General features: G+C 44.4%; 1 protein-coding gene across 3 annotated transcripts in view; it reads right to left on the reverse strand.

Moving 5' to 3' along the window:
- Nucleotides 1-496: 496 nt before the first annotated feature.
- Gnb4 (G protein subunit beta 4) overlaps nucleotides 497-21,994 on the reverse strand; it is a 38,308-nt gene continuing 16,810 nt past the window's right edge. For 2 of the 3 annotated variants that reach the window (XM_029475417.1, XM_021157914.2), the window contains exons 4-10: nucleotides 20,328-20,434; nucleotides 17,223-17,286; nucleotides 15,159-15,321; nucleotides 14,041-14,107; nucleotides 13,753-13,954; nucleotides 7,688-7,904; nucleotides 497-5,335 (exon numbers count right to left, since the gene is read on the reverse strand). In XM_029475417.1, the coding sequence (XP_029331277.1) occupies nucleotides 5,229-5,335; nucleotides 7,688-7,904; nucleotides 13,753-13,954; nucleotides 14,041-14,107; nucleotides 15,159-15,321; nucleotides 17,223-17,286; nucleotides 20,328-20,434 (927 nt within the window). In that variant the 3' untranslated portion in view covers nucleotides 497-5,228. Of the gene's footprint in view, nucleotides 5,336-7,687; nucleotides 7,905-13,752; nucleotides 13,955-14,040; nucleotides 14,108-15,158; nucleotides 15,322-17,222; nucleotides 17,287-20,327; nucleotides 20,435-21,994 lie in introns of those variants that run through there. The other variant, XM_029475418.1, reaches the window with a different exon arrangement.

Consider the following 21,994-nt stretch of genomic DNA (forward strand, 5'->3'; position numbering starts at 1 on the left):
TTTTAAAAAAAAATGAAAAATCTATGGTATTTTAAAGACTTTTGACTTTTAAGAATAGAACTAAATTATCCTAAGGGAGCTACAGGAGAAGGGTGTTTCTTTTGAGGCAGGGTCTTATCATGTAGGCAAAGCTAGCCTCAAACTTGGGATCCTCCTGCTTCTATCAATCTCCCAAGTACTAGAATTATAAACCTGGCTCCTGTGCCCCACAGGAATGATTTACTTATAAATGAGAAATCTGTACCTTTTAACAATAAAGTAAAAGCTAGCTTTGGATCAGTAATCCTCAGTCTCTCCCTTACTGACCTTTTTTATGAAGGGGGAGGAAAAGGAGGAGGAGCAGCAGCAGCAGGAGGAAGAGAAGGAAGATCAGTATTTAAACAGAGGAAGCAGAGCTGACCACTAAAGTACTGGACCTGAGTTTAGTTCCAGGGCGTAACTTTTTAAATCTTACTAAAATTTGACTTAAAACAAGGTACAGTGAGTCATGGTGAAAAGCACTTTATTGATTACAGTATGAGCTTGCTGCAACAGTATTTCACAAGCCAATGTACAGATAGAGGGGTGTGCCTGTCATGCCTCAGAATACTGTGAACCATGGCATAAGTCCCCGCTTCTATAGTTAAGCTTTAGGCATGGCTGGCATTCAGTCAGTTGGTTTCATGTGTTGAAACTTATTTTAGGAGGAGAAAAATGCCTCCAAGATACCCCATAGAGAAATACTCAAACTGGCTTAAAGGCACACTTGAGGTGTGGGCTATCTTGTGCCTTAGGTGAGACAATAATACTCTAGAGCACAATTGCATAAAGACAGAAAAGGACGGGACACCCTGCTGCTGAAGCACTGAAGTCAGAGTTTTCCGGAGTTGCTATGGAAGAGTCTGTTGGCTACATTTCATACTAGTTGACACAAGTATTTTTCTCATAATGCTACATTGTTACACCTGCTTTACAAAACCAGCTATTTAGTTTGGGGGTAGACATCTGTTGAGTACCTGTTGTAACAAATGAGAAGCAGAAGTGAGTCAGCTGTGTGCTTCACTTTCCACAGTCTCATTTAAGACAGTCTCCCTATAAAGGACACTCGCTGGTGGGTGGCTTTTACATTTCTAACTGGCCAAGATGCCATTTTACAATGGTATGCTTTCCACTGTGGCCAGAGAATCAGCACCTGAACACAGTATGTAAGGATTTGTACAAGCCTCGTGTGATGTGCAGATTCTAAAAGTATGCTCCCTATGAAATGATGACAGGCCTATCTAAGGGGATTGCGTATTCAGCTTTTCCTAAGCTAGTCAGTAACAAAGCACATTGCAGTTCAAAGTCTAAGATGTTCATATCCAGGTAATTTCCCTGGATGGTTTCACTTCTGAAATGATGTCTTAAGTTTTACTACTAAGTCTAAAACAGCAACAAGATTAGAGAGTACTTTCAGCAATAAAATTACTTTTTATTAAAATAAAGGGTTTTTTTCCTTTTAAAAGAAAAGGATTCTTTTTAAACTATGTGTGTACAGGTGCCTGAGGAGGGCTTTGGCTCCCTTGAAGTTAAAGGCAGTTGTTAGCCACCTGAAATGGGAACTAAACTCAGGTCCTGTGCAATAATACTAAGCAGGCTTGACTACTGAGCTGTCCCCCCAGCCTCTGGGATAAAGTTCCCATCTGATAGCCCTGACGGGCTGGCCTCAGCTCTGCACTGTGTCAGCCTCCCAGGTGAAGGATAACAAGCATGCATTGCCACACCTATCTTCATTTCTCCTTTAATAGGTTAAAATTCCTTAGCATTCCAGAAACATTGTGCCATTAAATGACAGCCACTTTAGACTTTTGCTCTTGAAGTGACAGGCCCCAACATTTTGCTTTCATGAGTTTGTGATTCAATACAGTACATGACTTAAAAGTATTTGCTAGAAAGGGACCTGGGATATATCACAGCTGCCAAGATGAAGCTTGTTCATCTTAAGGGAGATAGAGATGTCTTTGCTGAACAGCATTTTGGGGTGTTCACTCAACCAAATGGTGGTCACATTGTTTTAGGAAAGAACTTGTGCCTTTACAATACTACAGTATACTTAGGCAGAGTGGCATACTGGCATCTGCCTGTAGACCAAGCTCGAGGCCAGGGCAGGAGTCACAGCAAAAATGTTACAAATCTTGCCAATCTGAAGGACGACTTTTCTCTGATGTTATGCATCAACCTGCTAAGGCACATTATGCAGGCTAATTTCAGGAACTCTCCAGCAAGCCAATGTATTTAACCACAGCAGAAACTGCAGAGAAACCCTAAAGACACCAACCATAAGAAAGCAATTTCTTGTCAGCAGTTGGTGCTGTGTGCAGTTAGCCACACGGCCATCATGGTCTCTCTCCAGATACATATTAAGGGAAACCTTCAAGTTCTGTTCCATGCAGACTTTTATTAACAAAGGAGCTTCCTTTTAAACCATTTTAAGTGTGTGGATGTTTTGCCTGCATGGATGTATTTGGGTGAGGAAGTCAAATATCCCGGGACTGAAGCAACAGACAGTTTGAGCTGCCATGTGGGTGCTGGGAATCAAACCCCGGTCTTCTGCAAGAGTGACACCTCTTTTTAACTGCTGCTGACTATCTCTCCAGCCGTAAGTAACATTTAAAAATATTTACGACCATAGAATTCTTTTAGTATGACTATACACACATACACACACACAGAGCTAGGAACTGAACCCAGGGCCTTGCGTTGCAAGCACTCTACCCCAGACTAAGCCCCCTTTATACCTAATAGAAATGCTGTTTTGAGCGAGGTTTTAGGATGAATTCTGAGCCACACAGCAGACACACACCCTTCTGGGATGATCAGGATCCTCATGCGCTTCAGCTCTGGCTTGGGTGGGCAGGCTGCAGATACAACACAGCAATAGAACACTTTCTGGGCAGAAATACAAGGAAGGCTAGACTTCATTCAGCACTGTCAGTTTTTCTTTTTGTGCCCTATTTGAGAGCACTCCGTATTGCACAAATAGACAAGAGCAAAGGGGTCCCGCAAATTAAGGATTAAGGTACACATTCACACCTGCCATTGATGGTCTGTTTCTCGTCAATACTGTATCTCAGTTCACCTCTATCCTGTAGGGAGCAGAGGACATCCAGAGTGACTGCCATATCACGGACCCTTACCTTAGACCCACGAGAATGGCAGAGTCCTCCTGGGTTGAGCATGAGTGTTGATGGTATGTGTAGAACATGTGTACCTTAGCTCCCTGACCCCCATCCGGATATTTACAGCCTGAGGATTGCTTCCCTACATATAGGGACTGCTCTTGAAGAGATTGGCTAAACCTGTCTCCTTGATCCAGCAGTATTCCTCCTTTTTTTATCTGTATACAACAGCACTGCCTCTTTGTGCTTCTCCATGGAATAAACTCTGACTTTCTGGGTGCTGGTTTCTCCATCAGTGTCCAGTCTACCCAACCCCAGCTTTCCTGTGTCTGTTTTTCATTCCCTTTCTGCCCTGGTCAGGTCGGACCCTAGAGCTGTGTGGGCGAAGGCTCTTCCCACTGTATTAAGATAATTGATTTTCATAAACAAAAGGGATGCTGGTCTGCTCACAGCTGTTATGTACATGGGCACATTCACAGTACAAGGATGAAAACTCACAGGTTCAGTTTGGAAGTATTAAGGTTACAGTTACAGGTGATCAGCTTTAACACAGATACTGCTAGACAGCAGCTTTACAGTGTGCTTGCATACATCCAAGTAACCCAAGGAGACAGCACCAGCAAGACATAACCGTCTGTTACTGTCAATCATTTGAATCTACAGGAGAAAACTGAAGAGGAGAGCTGTCTGTTCCGTTAGGAGGCGGGACATCCCAGTGACAGACACTACTGAACAGTCGGCGCATCTTTGCTGCCAGCTGAGCCCCTTTGAAACAATGTTTTAGGCTCCAGGAGTGGCCAACTCTAGACTAGTTTTGCAGTAAGCTCCTTGACTACATCATGCTACGGAGAACAGTACTACACGGCAGCAGAAAGCTTGGATCTGAGGAGCTAGGGATGTACTAAGTACAGCACTTGGCTAGTGGCACAAGGCCTAGATTTCGGCAGCACCACAAAAATGGAAAAGTAAAAGTTCAAGGGTACAAATAGTTTATACCTGTTTTTACATTACATAGATTTTACATTACACAGAATTCACAAAGCCATCATATATATGTGTATATGTGTGTGTGTATATATATACATATGTATGTGTGACATATAAATCATACATATATTTGTGCCAGTTGAATGGATGAGTTTACACTTCTCAAAAATGTTAGAAGGTGAGACACTGTTTCCTCTCATTACAGAGAATACCAGGCAAGTGTCTCCAGATGCAGAGACAAGTCAGGTTTTTGTCAGACTTCTCAAATACTAGTACTTTCTACAAACTTCGTTTCAGAAGGCAAAATTAACAGCAAGGTCCAATGTTTCAAATGGCTGAGCTTCTTAAAATACCAAAAACCACATACCAGTGTCTATTGGTTTCTAATGTAATAAACTGTAATGACATTTCTTCAGGGTGTACCCTATGTCAAAGTGAAATCTTTACCCCCTGGCCTTCATATCACCTGTCCCCTCAAAGGACTGAAAATGAGCACTTACTTAAATCCCTAGAATGGCAAAGAATGCATGAACAGCCACTGGGTCCCTCAGAACCACCTCACCTCTTAGCCACCTAACCACGAAGCAGTTGGACTTTCAGATTAAAATGCGATGTCACAGTCCAAGGGGACTTCCTTCAGGCAGCACATAATCTACAGCATCACTTCTGTCTATCACAGGCCCTTCCTTGTTCTTCCAATGACAACACTTTAAAAATGTGGCATTTCTTATATATATACAAAGTTCAATGGTAGTCCTTAAAATGGCAAACACAAATGGTTGTCTGCTATAAAGTGTGCACTCTAATCTACAGAAAAACAATTAGCACAAGCAAGAATTTGTCAGGTTCAAGTCAAGACGACCACTCAATGAATACCCTGGCCTTTGACCACAGCAAGGGATCTTAATCTTGATTGTTTCTCTGACCACCATTTATGTCACAACAGTTTCAATAAACTACAGCTTATTGAACGCTGCTATAAATAGTCACCTCAATAGAAAAACTTCATCTGCAAATAGAAGGTCGAGGGTTTTTTTTTCCTCACAGCTATAGGCTGTAACATGGATTTCTCCAGATATCATTGGAGAACAGAAAATATGGTACTCAATTCCAGATTCTAAGAAAACTGTCCCAGGAGCCAGTGGCCACAGCCATGCCGTCATCAGTCACACCTAAGCAGCTAACACGGTTGTCATGACCAGCAAGGACACCTACAAAGAAAGATCAATAGAGTTAAAACGAGTTTTAGAACTGCAAAAAAAGTTCTGCATTATGATGCAGATGGTGATCAAAAAAGCAGACATTCTGGGAAGATTACGGCTAGGGCCAAGTCCAGCATATGGACACACCACAAGCTATTGGAATGCTTTACATCATTTGTGAACATCTGTTTGTGTTTTCAAAATTTTAAAAGTCAGTGTTAAAAAAAAAAATTGAAGACAGGGTCTCACATAGTCCAGGCTGATCTTGACCTCGGTACCCAGCCAGAAATCATCTTCAAATCCCTATCTTCGCATTTCTCCCTACAAGAGCAGGGGTGGCACCTGGTGCTTAGTAACTTCTCTATCTAGGAAGTCGTCATGTAAAGGCAACCCCACATCACAGTGAGCTCCTGATAGTCCACTCGTGAACCAGTATTTTTATTTGCCTGAGAAATTTATTGTCTCTGATGCTCACTGCCTCCGTCTGCTAACATAGGCCTAGTCCTGGAAGTCTAGCCTCCATACAATCTTTGCTCCGTCTAGAATTGGTTTCTGCCTCTGAGACTTGCTGCTGAGTAAGCTCACCCTTTCTTGTTCTTTCTGATCTGTGACTGGCTGTTCAACTCAGCTGTTTGGGCTCAAACTCCTCTTCAAGCTGGCTGATTCAATCTGGCTTCTCCTGAATTGCTCTGTTTGACCTCGTTCTAACTCTGGAAATGTGTTCTAGTCTTCTGGCTCCTCCTGTCCTCACCCGTGTCTAGCTTGTTCTCTCTTCAACCTGTCTCTGTAAAACTCTCTCTGTAAAACTGCTTCTTTCCTCCTACACTGCTCTCTCTCTCTTACGTAGCTTTCTCTCTGTTCTCATGAAAGTCGGACATATCCTATAGCCCTAATCAGTTATACCTATGGGTACTAACGGACTGAGTTAACAAACACAAAATACCTTATGGAGTCATTGAGATGGGGCAACAGATAATTTTCAAAGATCTACTTGCAAAGTATAACACTCTGGATGCTACAGTTTGATAACACGCTGCAGAAAATTATTCCTGGGAGTGCTGGGAGCCTGTATGTGTGGAACCCAAGAACTCTGATGGGTTCTAAAAGTGGGGATTGAGCAAAAGAGACAGGAGACAGCAACAGAGCTGTAAGCTACAGGGTGGTGACAGGGACATCCGGGAGTCCTCAGTGGTGGAAACAGGGTCTCTGGGACTAAGCAGGGGCAAGTATGTCAAAATAGGGCTGCATTAGCAAGTGGTGACCAGTAGAGGTGACATCTGCCAGTCTGCTCTCCTTCCATGATACGAGTCACACGACCAACCATACTAGGCTAGCATAAGACTAGAGATTTACTCTTGGGGGCTGCTAACTTATCTCCTGACTGGGAGAAAAACACAGTTGAGACTGGAGAAAATGGAAAACAGAGTTGACTCGCTAAGCGCTGAGCCCAGCTCTCCTCTTGAATCAGTCCTGAATAGTACTGGGGAGCTCAGGGGAGATGTTCAGAGTAGAGGTATGCATGTAAAAATGAATAAATAATTAATAATAATAAAGGCAGTAATACAGGTGTGCCATTTAAAATTTGTTTTGAGATGGGGTCTTGATGAGGCTGGCCTCAAACTTGTCATCCTCCTGTCTCTCTCTTCCAAATGTTAGGATTACCACTATACCCTATCATTTTATCATGGGGTACAGAAAATATGTTTGCTGTGTTACAGAACAAACCACATATAGCCACTTGATTCCTAGAGTATAATTTTAAATTATTTTAGTTAAAAATTACTCCACTTAATTCCATCCCTGTGTGGTTGCTGTGTTGCCTTTTAACTGGGACCTGGATTCCAGCTAAGGTGTGGAAGGGAGACTGTCTTGTCCTCAGGGTCAGCCTCAAGAGAATTGGCCACAGCAGAAACCACGATCCCGGTCAGGTTAGAGACCGATGGCTTAGCCTGGCATGATGGCGGCATTCGCCAGCAATCCCAGCATCTGGAAGGCTAAGGCAGGGTTAGGTGGAGCTGAAGGCCAGCCTGGGTTTCACAGTGAGTTCCAGGCACTTAACAGTGTAAGAGCCTGTCTCGGAATAATAAATAAGCAAACAAAACCAGGATGTGAGAAGACTGACTTGTGAAAGATGGCACTGACTTAGACTTATGGTTCTTGACCTCTAAATTTATCACTATAGGCCCTAATGCCATTCTTCAGTAGGGTATATGATTCAACTACTATCGAAGGTAATGACTATGAAGGAGAGCCACCCAGCTGCCATTTTGAAAGCTCCAAGATGCCCAAGAGGCATCAGTGTGTGGAGGGAGCCTCTGTAAGCTTCCTCAAAACAGAGCCTGTCTTGGCCGCACCACTCACCTGACCGGCCTCCTTTCAGAGCATCCCACACACTGCAGTTGAAGTCATCATAGCCTGCTAGCAGGAGGCGCCCACTCTTTGAGAAGGCCACAGAAGTGATGCCACAGATGATATTGTCATGAGAGTATAGCAGGAGCTCCTGGTCTGCACGGAGGTCAAAGAGTCGGCAGGTGGCATCATCAGAACCAGTGGCAAAGGCATATCCACTCGGGAAGAACTGGAAAGAAAGAAGAAAGGAGGACACAAAAACCATGGAGGCGGGGCACCTGGCAAGGTGGGTGTGGTGAGGCCGAGCTACACCAGAACAGATGCATCCAGAGAACATGGAGGCTGGGCACCTGCGGTAGGAGGTGAGATATGGCATGCTTAAAGTCGAACCTTGCTTCTTCCCATGTCAGTGACTGCTAAGTTTGTTGCTTTTTATGTGAGACAGGCTCTCACCATGTAGCTCAAGCTGGCCCAGAACTCACAACGCTCCTGCTTTGGCTCCTAAGTGCTGGGATTACAGGAATGAACCATCACACCTTGACTAAGACATATATGTGTGTGTGTATACACATGATTATATATATTTCTGGGCTTTAGCCTTTAATCTTAGTTTAAGAGTTAGGAACGAATGGCATATGCAGAATGCATGGTCCATTGCTCAGCACACCGTGTTAATAGCCCTGCCATGTTCCTCCACCTGTCTTATCAAAACTTTTCAGGCCACTGTTTCTATGTGCCAGCCACTCAGGAGTCAGGTGTAGGGGGATGCCCTGCACTATGTCAGCAGGTATGGGTTGCATGTCTAAACTAAGATAAGCAGTGGCCTCCCAGGACGAGGAGCTACCTGGATGCATAAGAAGAGGTTCCTGCATACAAGTCAGAAACAGAGCAGGCCAAAAATCCCCATGTTGCTCATAAGTTAAGTATTAATGTTTATAGGGTGTTTGTGTAAATATTCCAGAATCCCGTTATGAAAAGTAAATTGGAAAGATTTTTAGAAAATAAAGAACAGTGGAGCCAGGGAGATGACTCGGCAGATGAAGCACCCACTGTGTGCCTATGAAGACTAGAGTCTGGAGCTCAGCACCCACGTAAATGCTGGCTATGTGTGGAGGCTGGCCTGTACTTTAGCATTTGGGTGGCAGAGACGGGCTCTCTGGAGAAAGCTGAGCTAGCTAGACTAGTTATAGGTGAACTCTGGGTTCAACTGAGAGACCCTGACTCATTGAAATAAGGTGAAGAGTGACCAAGGAAGACACCCAGCATTAGCCTCTGCCTACACACAGGTATTTACACATGCACAGATATGTACACACACATCACACATATGTACACATGTGAAAAAGAGAAAATATACAGCTCCCACATAGACTGGATATGAAGTGAGCAGGAGAGCCCCAGGTGTGACTGGCGCGCATCTATTTTTGGTGCAGCCCTAGTCAGCGTGTCTTTCCACAGAGGAAAAGCGCATTTGTACTTTCTGGGAATGGCTTTCTCGTGATAGTTACATTTTCTGCAATTGAGCCACTGCTGTCAGTAACAGAATGGCTGTAAACTGGTTTTATTTGCTACAAATGCGACCTATTTATCATTAATACTGCTTGCTTCAGAAAACCCATACAGCAGTTTTACGGTTTTACACTCAGGTTTGCTTAGCTCTCACTTCTATACTTCCATCATTAATGTGTTTGTTTTTGAGGCAGGAACTCCTTCCTATATTCCACGCTGACCTTTAACTCAGAATAGGACAGCCTTGAACTTGGGGTCCTCCTGTCTCTACCTCCTGAGCGTTGAGAATCCAGGCTTGTGGCACCACACCCAGCTCTCTCTCATTACCTACTTTACCCGTGTATGTACGTCCATGGGCCCAGTGAAGCCAGAGGTCAACATCAGGTGTTTTCTTCATTCTCTATTTTGTGTTTATTGTTGCTGTTTAGACAGGGTTTCTCACTGGACCTGGATCTGCAGAGCAAGCCTTGGTCCTCCTGTCTCTCCTCCCCCATTGCTGGGATTTACAAAACTCAGTGCCACCACACCAACTTTTTTAAAGTCAGGTCTTCATACCTGCACGGTGAACACCAACTACGCCATCTCCCTAGATCCTTCATCACTTTTAATGAACACCCTGTAATTATTTTAGTTCGTTTAATTTCCTATATTAACTGTGATGGTTTGTGTATGACTGGCCCAAGGAGTGGCACTATTAGAAGGTATGGCCCTGTTTGAGTAAGTGTGTCACTGTTGGTGTGGGCTATCCTCATCCTAGCTGCCTGGGAGCCAGTATTCTGCTAGCAGCCTGCAGATGAAGATGTGTAACTCTCAGCTCCTCCTGCACCATTCCTGCCTGGATGCTGCCATGTTCCTGCCTTGACGATAATGGAATGAACCTCTGAACCTGTAAGCCAGGCCCAATTAAAGATTTTGTGGCCAGTGGTCCTGGGTCCTGGAGCCTTTCAGGGATATTGCCTGTTTGAAGTGGAGAAGTCCTTTTTAAGAGTTGCCTTGGTCATGGTGTCTGTTCATAGCAGTAAAACCCTAAGACATTAACCTTATCCATCTGGAGTCTATTTGATAAACAGCCTTCAAAGTAGGGCTTTTGCTTAATTTTATTAATACTTAAGCAGCTGTCCAGTTGTTAATTCTTCTATTGATCTTCTGCTACGTCATTCTCTAAGATCCTCTCAACAGCCTTGTGTTCTTCTTCTGTGGAGGGTATTAGCCCTGCTCTGCATGTATGCTAAGCAAGTGCTGTGCCACTAACTTGAACTGCTGGGTTTGAAAATATTACTAACATTTCAATAATGAATAGTTTAATACTGTCATCACCTACCCTTAGGTTCTAAAATATGTAAGCTGTTTGATGGCTATAGATGGTTCAATCATATGGATTTCAAATTATTGAACACAAGTGTGTAGCAGCAATATTTTTCAGCTATGTAGCACATCTTCTATCAGCTTTAGATCTGACTACACAGTGGAAGATGGGGAAGGTGTTACTACATAGGCAGTGTTACTTCCATCTTGTTAGTAAGCACAGGCAGACAGTGTCCCACGAGCAGGGCCCTGAAGGGCAGCAGTTCCACTAGATTAGCAAGTTTATGAAATGGCTGAAGCAACTCTTAGTGAACTTGGCTTTTTCACTGCAAGTAGGAAATATTGCAGTACCCAGGACCACTAACCATAAATTCTTCCTTCTCCCTACTGTGTGTCTCATGTGGTACTGTGGTTACAACGAGGTAAGCACTTACTGCCTATGTCCCTCTGTAGGGGGTGCTGGTCACTTCCTACTATCTATCACATCTCTCCAGGCCCACTCTGAGCTTTTTGTCTTTTGTTTTGTTTGAGACAGGGTTACTCTGTGTAGCCCAGGCTGTCCTTGAACTCAGAGATTTACCTACCTCTGCCTTCAAAGTACTGGAATCAAAGGTGTGTGCCATCACTGCCTGGCTCCATTCTTCACTGTTTGAAGGCCAAGTTTCACTATGTAGCCCAGACAGCCTCTGTGTAGTAATTCTCCTGCCTCTGTCTCTAACGTGCAGGGAACTAAGGCTTGGGCACTGTGGCCTAGCCTGCTTCTGTAATATTTTTCTTTCAATTATTTCATTTCAAAAGGGGGCCTCAGTGTGTACTAATAGCTTAACAAAGACAGTGCTTAATGTCTCATCCCCAAAAGCAAACAAAACTAAATATGAGGACATAGGAATTTTAATCCAGCAACATGGCTACTCCAGCTGAAATACAGACACACCCTAACTATACACCTTTCATCCTAAACAAGGAAGGTAAAATTACTTTTGTAGAAGGAAGCACCCACGTCTGAAAGTGAGAGCCAGACAAAGTGACAAATCAGAGAAAAATCTGACAGAATAGGATGTGCCAAATTCTCAGGAGGAGAGAGAAAAGAGAAGCTATGCAGAGTTCATTGCTATGCGATCAATGCAGAGTTAGGGGGAGGGCTGCAGTTTTACTGGGACAGTTGTGCAGAGAGAGAACAAGCTAGACTCAGGTGAAGACAAATCCAGCCAGAGAATGAGGAGCCAGACGATTAGGACATATTGCCAAAGTTAGTATGAGACCAAGCAGAACAATTCAGTCAGGAGATGAAAGAAGCCAGTTTGAATCAGTCAGCATGGAGAGGAGTTTGAGCTAGAATGGCTAAGTTGAACCAGGGATCAGAAAGAACTAGGAAACGATGAGCTTATTTAGCAGTAAGTGGCAGAGGCAGAAAACATTCTAGGCCTAGATAAGATTGTATGGAGGCTAGAAGCTTCCAGGACTAGGTTAGGAGATGGAGGTAGTTAAATGTCCCAGACAATTACATCAGGTGAATAAAGTTACTTTAACAATGTCTATAAATTTACTATTGTGGGGATGGGACAAAGTGCACACATGAGAACATGAGGGTTTCAGGACACTGAGTATGAACCCCAGCCTCCCTATCACAAGCTGGACATGGCTGAGTGTGTTTATAACCCCAGCATGATGGGCAGAGAAAGGCACATGATCCTGAGAAGTTGCTGATGAACCAGTTCATCCAAGCTTCCAGTTCAGTGAGACCTGTCTTATAGTAATTAGGTAGTCAGTAATGGAACAGGGCACCTGATCTCGTTCTGGCCTCTGCATGCCTACACATACATATGATGTGCATACGGTGCATATGTATCGGATATCACTCACGTGCAAAATCTAAATCAATGATAGTAGTAAGAAACAAATTCACTTTTAGCAAAGCAAAAAGAAATGAACAAACAGGCAACCATAAGCATCTGCCTAACATTCCTGAGGGCCTGGGTTCAATTCTCAGTAGCACACAGACAGACACAGACCCTGGTGGCAGGTAGGGTGGGAAGGTGAGTGGAGAGAAAAGAAACTACACATTTCAATAGATAAAGGGAAAGCAGATAAAATTTAACATTTGTTCCTGGTTTTTAAAACTTAGAGCACTAGCTGCTGTTACAGAGGACTACGGGTCAGTATCCAGCACCCACATCGAGCAGTTGACAGTCAACTCTAACTCTAGCTCCAGGGGATTTGATGCCCTCATGTGGCCTTCAAGGGGACCTACACACATCTGTTCAGATGCACTCAAATGTTAGGTCCCAGGCTGGCCAGGACTAATGAGACACTGCATCACTCTCTTTCTTCTCCCCCCGCCCCTCCCCCCCACACACACAAAGGAGGAAATAAAACAAGGAGATAGTGGATGTCCACTTTTTGGCCTCCATAGCACATACATACATGGTCATGCGTAGCCACAGGCACAGACACACACTAAAGTAACTCTTATAATCCCCAGTATTTTCTGTGCTTCGAATACACAATTCATTTAGTCTCCACAGCGTTCTCCGCCGAAGCAGCTCTAGCCCTGTCAGGAAGGCCAGGAGGGCTTGGACTCTGAAGCGCTGACACACACTTTGGCTGTCTCCAAATGCCAGACTCCACAGAGAGCAGCACCCTTTCTTACTGCACCCCTGCAGGTTGCTCTTAATACAGGTTAACTTTTCATCTAAACACGGTAAGCACCTCTGAGGCCGCCTGCTCACTAACGACCACACGTCCTCACTCACTGTGGGAATAAAGTTTAGATCTTGTCCAAAAACAAGCACTCGGAATTAAAAACCAAGTCCTAGTACTTGGGGGACTTGGTGTTGTAAGCGCACACACTGGTTATAAGAATCCAGGCAATCAATTTGTCATAATGGTGCCATGTTCAGCACTTCAGACAGTGTAAATTTTTGAGAGGTAGAAGCAGCCAGATCAGGAGAATCAGGAGTTCAAGGTTATTTTCAGCTACATAGGAAGTTAGAGGCCGGGCTGGTGACATGGCTCAGTGGGTAAGAGCACCTGACTGCTCTTCCGAAGGTCTGGAGTTCAAATCCCAGCAACCACATGGTGGCTCACAACCATCCGTAACGAGATCTGACTCCCTCTTCTGGAGTGTCTGAAGACAGCTACAGTGTAATTACATATAATAAATAAATAAATAAATCTTAAAAAAATAAAAAGGAAGTTAGAGGCCATCCTGGGCCTCATAAGACCCTGCCCCACAAACAACAAACAAACAAACATGCGCTTACACTGACAGCGTTGATGTCTGAGATGTGTCCGGTGAAAGACTGTCTACACATCCCATCTCGGATATCCCACAGCTTTGAGGATGCATCACAAGCACCAGACACAAAGGTCTTCAAGTCAGGACTCAGTGAGAGGCTCATCACGTCACCCGAGTGTCCTGTGAAGGTCGTAGTCTGCTGTCCGGTCTCGATGTCCCACAGAGCACTGTGATTAACACAAACACAGACACAAATGACCGCCTCTCCCCGTGGCTGTACCCAAGAAGTCAGGTTTCCTTTGAATACACTTACCAAGTCGCGTCTCCCGAGCTTGTAATGATTTGTCCATCGCCTAAGAATCGGCAGCAGGACAAGTAGCCTGCAGCAGAGAGCAGCAAATGTCAGGTCATCTCTGACCCAGTGACACCAAATGGGACAAAATCCATAAGCTCAGGCCGCAGAGCCTCATCCCTGGGACACACAGCTCCGCTTTAACCAGCCCAAGGCCTTGCTGCCTGTGACTACATTTTTTCACACTCTTCTGTGGTACTCACTGTATCAGACACTGGCCACTCAAAGTGACCATGTAAGTATGGCAGCCTAATCGCAGCCAGGTGTGTTTAACTGTGGCACTGTGACACAACCCCGCCATCCTCAAAATTCATGCTTCAGAACCACGCAATTGAAGTTTTAAAAATTAGGACAAAATGAGGCTTTATTTTTGGTATGTTTATGACAGCGTGTAGGCTGCAGGTTGGAAACACCTAAGGGAGGCTGTACCTCTAACCCGTGGCAGAATAGGCCCAGCCTTGGAGAAGACCCTAACAATACTGTGAAGGCTTTCTGGAAAATGCTGCGTTTGCACGATTCAAATCCATCTCAGAGCCTGACAGTGGCAGGGAGACACTATTCTAAGCCTCTGTAACCACAGATAGAATGGATGCAAACGACAGACGCTTCCTAAATAACATGGCCTGGGAACGAAGTGCAGCGGCAGGGACAGCGCTTGTGGTGACATTAAGGAACCCCAGCACAGTCTGTATGATCCTGAACCTCTCACTCCAGGGCAGCAGAAAGTGCAGGGAGCCGGATCTGCTTTCTTCACATTTTTTGGTGAATGTTTGGATCTTTGGGGTAGCAAATGTATCATGTTTATAACACAGTATAGCTATAACAGAAAGAAAGCAATCCCAGGGTAGGAGGACACCTCCAATGGAGAAAGCCAGCTCAGAGAGCTCAAGGCCCCAAATGGAATCCCCAGCCCCAAACTACAGCAAGGAACAACCATCACCACGTGACTCTGAGAGAGTCACTGCCTTTTAAAATCACTAATTTCTGCTTCCTCTTCCTCGAGCCACCAGAATGGACACAATCTGCCTGTATCCTTGATCAGGAAGGGAGAAGGCTGAGAAGGACATTAAGTCACTCACCTGTGTGTCCTGGCAGTTCTCGGCTCACCCGCACATTCCCCTCTCGGGTCTTTAGGTTGTATATGGAGCAGATGTTGTCCAAGCCTCCACAGGCAACGTAGTTCCCGGACGGGGCGTAGGCACAGGTCATCACCCAGGAGGACCTCAGAGGGATGGCGTGCATCTACCACACAAAGAATGCACGGAGGCACGGGGAATGTTACAGGGAAAGGCTTCAAGGGCCGTCAATACATAATGCAGTCCTAAGCTTGCTTCTCATGAGGCACGCTCTGCTAGAAATCACACACTTGTAGGAATAAACACACTGGGCAAAGGAAGCTATGAGACCTGGGAACACCATGGACACACAGGATGCCCCTGTCAATGCTGGCAGGTCACATGGAAGTGAAGTATTTTTTAGGAACAATTTTTATTTTTAGTCATGTGTCTCTGTGTGTGGTAATATGTACTTAAGTGCAGGTGCCTTCTGAGCCACAGGTATTAGATCTCTTAAGGCTGGAGTTATATAGAGGGTTGTGAGCCCTTGATGCAGGTTCTGAGAACCAAACAGGTTCTCTGTAAGAGCAGCAAGATCTTTTAACCATTTGAAACCATCTCTCAAGTGTCACCCAACTCCCAATTTTTAAAATAAAAGCAAAGCTATACAGATTTTGTTTTTGTTTGTTTGTTTTGAGACACGATCTTAATATATAGCCCCACTGGCCTGGAATTCACTTACGTAGACCATGCTGAACTCAACGAGATCTGCCTGCCTTTGCCTACTGAGTTAGATGTAAAATACGAATCCGTATCTTAGCACATTAATGTTTAATGTTCAAAAGAGGAGTCTCCTACACCTGAACACTGAACCATAAAAAGGAATGGACAGAGAAGTATCAGAGACAATCGGAAGGGGGCTTGCGTGTGTGCCCTTGTAGTAACGGGCACACATGCCAGGATCTCACAGAGGGAACACAATGGTGTCGTCAAACCTAGAAGCAGGAGGGGCAGAACAACAGAAGGTGTTGGATTTATCAAGGATGCCCCATCCAGAGTGTCCACCCACCCTGTGATACCACCATGCTTCCTCTTGACCTAAAGTGATATCATAAAGTATATTTGCTTTTTTTTGTTTTTGTTTGTTTGTTTTAGGAAAATGGATTTGAACGAGACTAGCTTAATACCAATTAGGATACAAAACCTGTTAGATCACAAACTTCGTTACTTTTAAAGTCTCAATCAGGCTGAGTGTGCAGCTCATGCACAGGCCAGGTCCTTAGTCTAAGCTAGGCACTTCAGGGGGAGAGGGCTTAAGTGACTGTTCATTTCACCAAACACTGGTTTTGGCTGCTCAGTCAATTACTGCTATAACGTATGCATCTGACTTGTAAAATATATCCCCCAAATTTTCAATGTTACTCAGCAACTTGAATCAAGGACTCAAAGATTCTTTACTCTGGGTACAGTAAGAAAATCAAGATTCTCACTACTAGATCTCAACAAATTTAATGTGTCTATTTTTTTTAAGTGATCTAGAAAAACAACTTTTCCTTGGGAGTAAGCCAAGGAAAAACTTTCCAGAAGCCATCTACCACAATAACTGTTAATAACATCACTATTGTTTCATTCCAGGAAGTAGGAATTTGAAAAGTTCTTGTCTATATAAGAAGTGGCACTCTCCAAAAGCCAGGTGTGGTGTTGCATGTCTGTAAACTCAGCAGTGTGAAGGCAGAGGCAGGAGAGCCAAGAGCTGAGGGCTAGCCTCAGCTGCATCGTGAGTTCAAGGTTAGCCTGGGCTAAATAAGAGCCTGAGGAAAGAAAGAAAGAGATCGAGAGAGGTAGATAGGTGGAGGGAGAAAAGGGGGAGGGGAAAGGGAGGGAGGGAGGAGAGAAAAGAGAGACACTCAAACACATACTGAAATTGCTCTTGCAGCAGAAGAGTTCAACATTAAAAGTAAACATATCATAAGAGTTGGTCTGGATCTAGAATAAATTCATCTCAGGAAAGGGGACCCTGACTGAGAAAGAACTGCTAGGCAGTAAACAAATACAAGATCACTAAAGAGAAAGATGAAGAGATTCTACCTTATTTGTCGTATAGCTATCCCAAATAATTAATTTTCCATCTTGCGAAGCACTGACTAGTAGCCTAGAGGAGAAACATAAGAACAATTTGACATTGAGGGGGAAAAGAGTTAATTAGTTATGCATTTTGTCTCTGAAGGACACGTCAGGAGAAAAAACACCTTTTCTATTAAGATCTGTTTACTAAAACTGTTTTCCCAACTTTTGAAAACATGATGATCCATGCCAAATGCTTTGAACAGACGATGCAGCAGACGATGCAGAGGCTGGCTTTACTGCCTTATCAGTTCTGGACTGTGTTCGCACTAGAGCTTTGTTCTGGTCTGGAATTTGCTTTTCCATCGCATATAAAATGAAAAAGACACAAAAGAGGTACGACTACGAAAACCTGCAGGCAAAGGTTTTGAGCTAACCATGTTTACAGAAGGCCAGGTCCATAGGTGGGCTGCAGGGACCAAGGGAGACTCGGAAACCACCTGTAGTCATGTGTGCTGGCAGGCGTCGGGACCTACCAGTTACTCAGTAGAATGTATGGAGATAGGAGGCAGATTCCAGGGTGACACTCTGTTCTTGAGAAACATTTTAAGAAAATAACCATTAACATTGCTTCAGTAATTACATTTGGGGTTAAAAGTCTGTGGTAGCAACAAGGCAATTAAAAATTTAAATCACATATATTTATGTGTATATAGCTCAAAGGCCAACTTGGAGGAGCCAAGTCTCCCCCTCTACCTTGTGGGTACTGGGGAGCAAATTCAGGCTGTCTGGTGGCAAAAAGCCTTCCCTACTGAGTCACCTCGCTGGCCCAGGGCAAAATATTTTTATCTTAAATTAAAAAAAAAAATCTTCCCTAACTTTTCATTCGTTGTCAATAATATAATTTTATCTATCCCCCTCTAAGAGGCATATACACTATGCTAATCTATTCAACACCCTCCCCAGCCTTAGACCAAGATTATATCAATCTCAGAAACAGCAATAAAAATGACTAACAAACACACACAAGCATAGATAATGGTGTGCACGTGTTAGGCTGTGGAACTAAATGATGTATTGAACTGTCCTGTCTGGTGGCATGCGTCTTTAATCCCAACACTTGGAAGGCAGAGGCAGGCAGATCTCTAAGAGGTCCAGAGCAGCCTGGTCTACAAAGCGAGTCCCAGGACAGCCAGGACTATACAGAGAAACCCTGTCTCAAAATAAAAATAAAAATAAAAACATATTCAATCAGAACACTCCTTTTGTGTAACTCAATCCTGTGTGGAGTTAGTTGAAAAATTAGAGCAGCATCCATAATTTGGACACAGATGTACGTAAGCATTTGCTTCTTAACTGGCATTTTAATATTTATTAATAAACAGTAAGACTGTGTTTTGGCTAGGAATGGTGAGCATGCCTTGTCAGGTCCAAAGGAAACTCCATTTTCCTAAACTCCAAAAGGCAGAAGGGACAGATGCCCTTCTGTGGTGACTATCAGCGTACCAAAGCACGTGCTGGCCACCAGGCTCCCTCAGGACCACAGGTGCCTGCTACACATTTCAGAATCCCTCTATCCTCCCCCTCTACCCTAAACTTCCTGCTCCCAGCCACTCATTCTCTCACAACCCTAGCTCCCTGCTTTCTGTCTCTCTCCTCTCTGCCTCCTCTCCCCTCCCCAGTGTTCTCCCTACCCCCATCTCTCTGCTGTGCTCTCATGGCCAGGCCCGGTCTGCTTCTCTCTTCCCGATTTGGATTCTTCCAGATGCGTTTCGTGTTAACCATACCATGGAGCAGGGATGCCATCAGTTTACACGTACCTGTAACTCTCTCACTCAGAGGAGTCTGAGGCAGGAGGATTTTGATATTGAGGCTAGCTGGAGCTACTTAGCAATAATCTGTCTCACAAAGAACAACCCCTCCCAGGACAAGATAGTTTTGACATATTAAAAGGTACATCATAACACTCCTCTGTAAAGATGGTGTAGGAGACACGTAAAAGAACTGCTGTTATAAAAGATTTACTAATCTGCTTAGAAGACATTAAATCACACAAGGTAGAATCCAGTCAAAGGAATGTTCCTCTAAAAGGACCCCGGAGGTGGGTGGTATGCTGACCAGCCATGGGGCTCAATTCCCTTCAGAAAGGAGACAACCTGATTTACAACCAGCCATTAGGCCAGGCTCATCTCAAAGAACATTCCTCTGACAGGCAGCAAGGGGCAGCACAAGGTTACCACCAAAGTGAAGTCCTGTCATGCCACAAAGGCCCCCAGTTCTCTTGAGAAAAGCATAATTCTGCCAAGCGGGCACTAGGACCCTGGGTAACAACTATTTGAAAAAGTGTACACTGGTTTACATGAAATAACTTTAGCAACGTGTATAATCTTTGCTGTGTAACCGTCTCACCTGCCTAAACGGCCAGACTTGTTTAAACTCTTCAAAGTAACCTGGGGCCAGACCTGAAGAGATTTATGGATGCAGTATACGTGGGATGCATAAGCCTAAGGTGTGTCTAAGTTAGTGAAATCTTCTATCCAAGGTCAGCCCCACTCTGAGCATTCGACAGAAAGACATGTGCTATCTTAAAGAGTGTCTTCCTGTATTCATCTCTAAGTGTGCTGAGTGATTTCTCACCGGGAAGGCATTAATTCTAGAACAAAGAAAGAAAACTTAAAAATAGTTTCCATAGGTCACTAGACAAAGATCTTTTTGAGAAACAAATTTATTTTTCATATTAGAAACTCTAAAAGTATTTATTAGCAGTATTATTATTGTATATGTCGATTTGTGGGAACACATGTGGAATCAGAGGACAACTTGCCAGGCAAACACCTTTATCCAGGAAGCCATCTTGCATGCCCTAAAAGTCTGTGTAAACTTCAAGGCTGAGGACACAGTGACTAACATCTGCTTAGCAAGATGGAGCCTCTGGGTTTGATCTGACACCTGAACACATGCTCTAAACTTCCGAAGAGCCCACGGATATTCTCAGTGCAACCAACAGCTCACGGTTGATGCATTTTCCACAAAACTGCACAAAGAAGACTTTTATGAACAAAGGAAACGCAAAGAACAGTTCTTAACGAAAACCACTTCTGTGGGAGTTTCGCGGTGACAGCCACTGACCTGGAATCATATCCCCAGTGCATGGCGTAGATCTTAGCGAGGTGGCCGCGCAGTGTGCGCCTTGTTCGCATTTGTATTCGGCCCACGGAGTCCATATTAGACGTGATCTTTGGAAAGTGACAATGGCGTTACTCTTTGCCTTAGACATGCTGACAGACAAGGAGCAGGAATAAAGTCATAGCACCCAAAGGTGACTTAGTACGGAGAGGGTAACAGAACTGCTGTGGTTTGCCTGGTTCGTGAAAACTGTGATTAACAGAGGTCACCCTTGGGCTGCTGGGTAGGAGGGTGGTTTTTCAGATGAGGAGTTAAAGGCAACACACAAGACTTCCAAACTAACAAAGCTCCAGCTGCAGCAGGAAGAGAGAGGACAGGAAGGAGGGAAGGTGAGTGGGCAAGCTGCTGAACTGCATCCAGAGCTGTCTGCAATGTATGCCAGTGTGCACAGCGTGCAAGGGCTTTAAATGTTTTACGCGCGCACGAGCACGTGTGTGTGTGCGTGNGTGTGTGTGTGTGTGTGTGTGTGTGTGTGTGTGTGTGTGNGAGAGAGAGAGAGAGAGAAAGACAGAGAGAGAGAAAGACAGAGAGAGAGACAGAGACAGAAAGAGACAAACAGACAGACAGGCATGTTGAGGTCAGAAGACAACTGTGTGGAGCTGATTCTCTCCTTCCACTTTACATGAATTCTGGGGACTGAACTGAATTCTGGGGTCTTCAGGCTTGAGTGGCAATACCTGGCCTGAAGCCATCTTGCCAGCCCCCTATCAAATGGTTTCTACAGAACTAGAACAGAGGTGGCTTGGATCTTGCAACACCCAGCAATGACAAACACTGGAAACTCTCATTACCCGATTTGATACCTGCTCACATAGCCAGCTGTCAGTGAACCCACAAATATGGGTACTTGCGATATTTTGACGGGAAAAAAATATGACAGCCACAAAGGGAACCCAGAAATAAATGACTACAGAAGAAAACATTTGTAATTTTTCTATAAGAAAGCCATGGAACTGGAAAGATGGCTCACTGGTTAAGAGTACTAGCTGCTCTCCCAGAGGACCCAGGTTCAATTCCCAGCACCCACATGGCAGCTAGCTTCATAGCCATCCAGTTCCAGGGGATCTGACTCTCCTCTGGCCTCTGAGGGCACCAGACATGCACATGGTGCACAGATGTAGGCAAAATACCCACACATACAAAATTTAACAAAAATTTTAAAATTGTTTAAAAATGGGAAAAGAAAGGCAGTTTCAGCTTGTGGGGAAGTCTGGCCGTGAGGCAGCCAAGGATGGTCTGCTGTGACTCAGTGGTCTGGGGGAATGGAGGAGCACTGGATCTGCCTAGAGCCTGCCTGTGTCCCTGCTACCAGTCAGAATGGGAAGGTGGGCTCAGGGCAACGAGTCATAAAAACCAAGGCACAGGGATCTCACCAAGGGACACCGACGGTGGCTTCCGACACTGCTCAGTGTGAGGGTGGTACAGGGCACTCAGATCAGAGGTCAAAAAGTTTGACCCTAAGTACAATGGGGCCGGTGAGCAAAAAAACATTCTGATATTCTTAAAATACCAAAAAAGAAAGCCAGTTTTACACATGTATAGTGCAAAACATATATCCTTCATTAAGTGAACAGCATTTACCCAACAAAACCTTCTTAAATTTTCCCATT

Source organism: Mus caroli, chromosome 3 (genome assembly GCF_900094665.2).
Source record: "Mus caroli chromosome 3, CAROLI_EIJ_v1.1, whole genome shotgun sequence".
In the NCBI taxonomy this organism is placed as follows: Eukaryota; Metazoa; Chordata; class Mammalia; order Rodentia; family Muridae; genus Mus; species Mus caroli.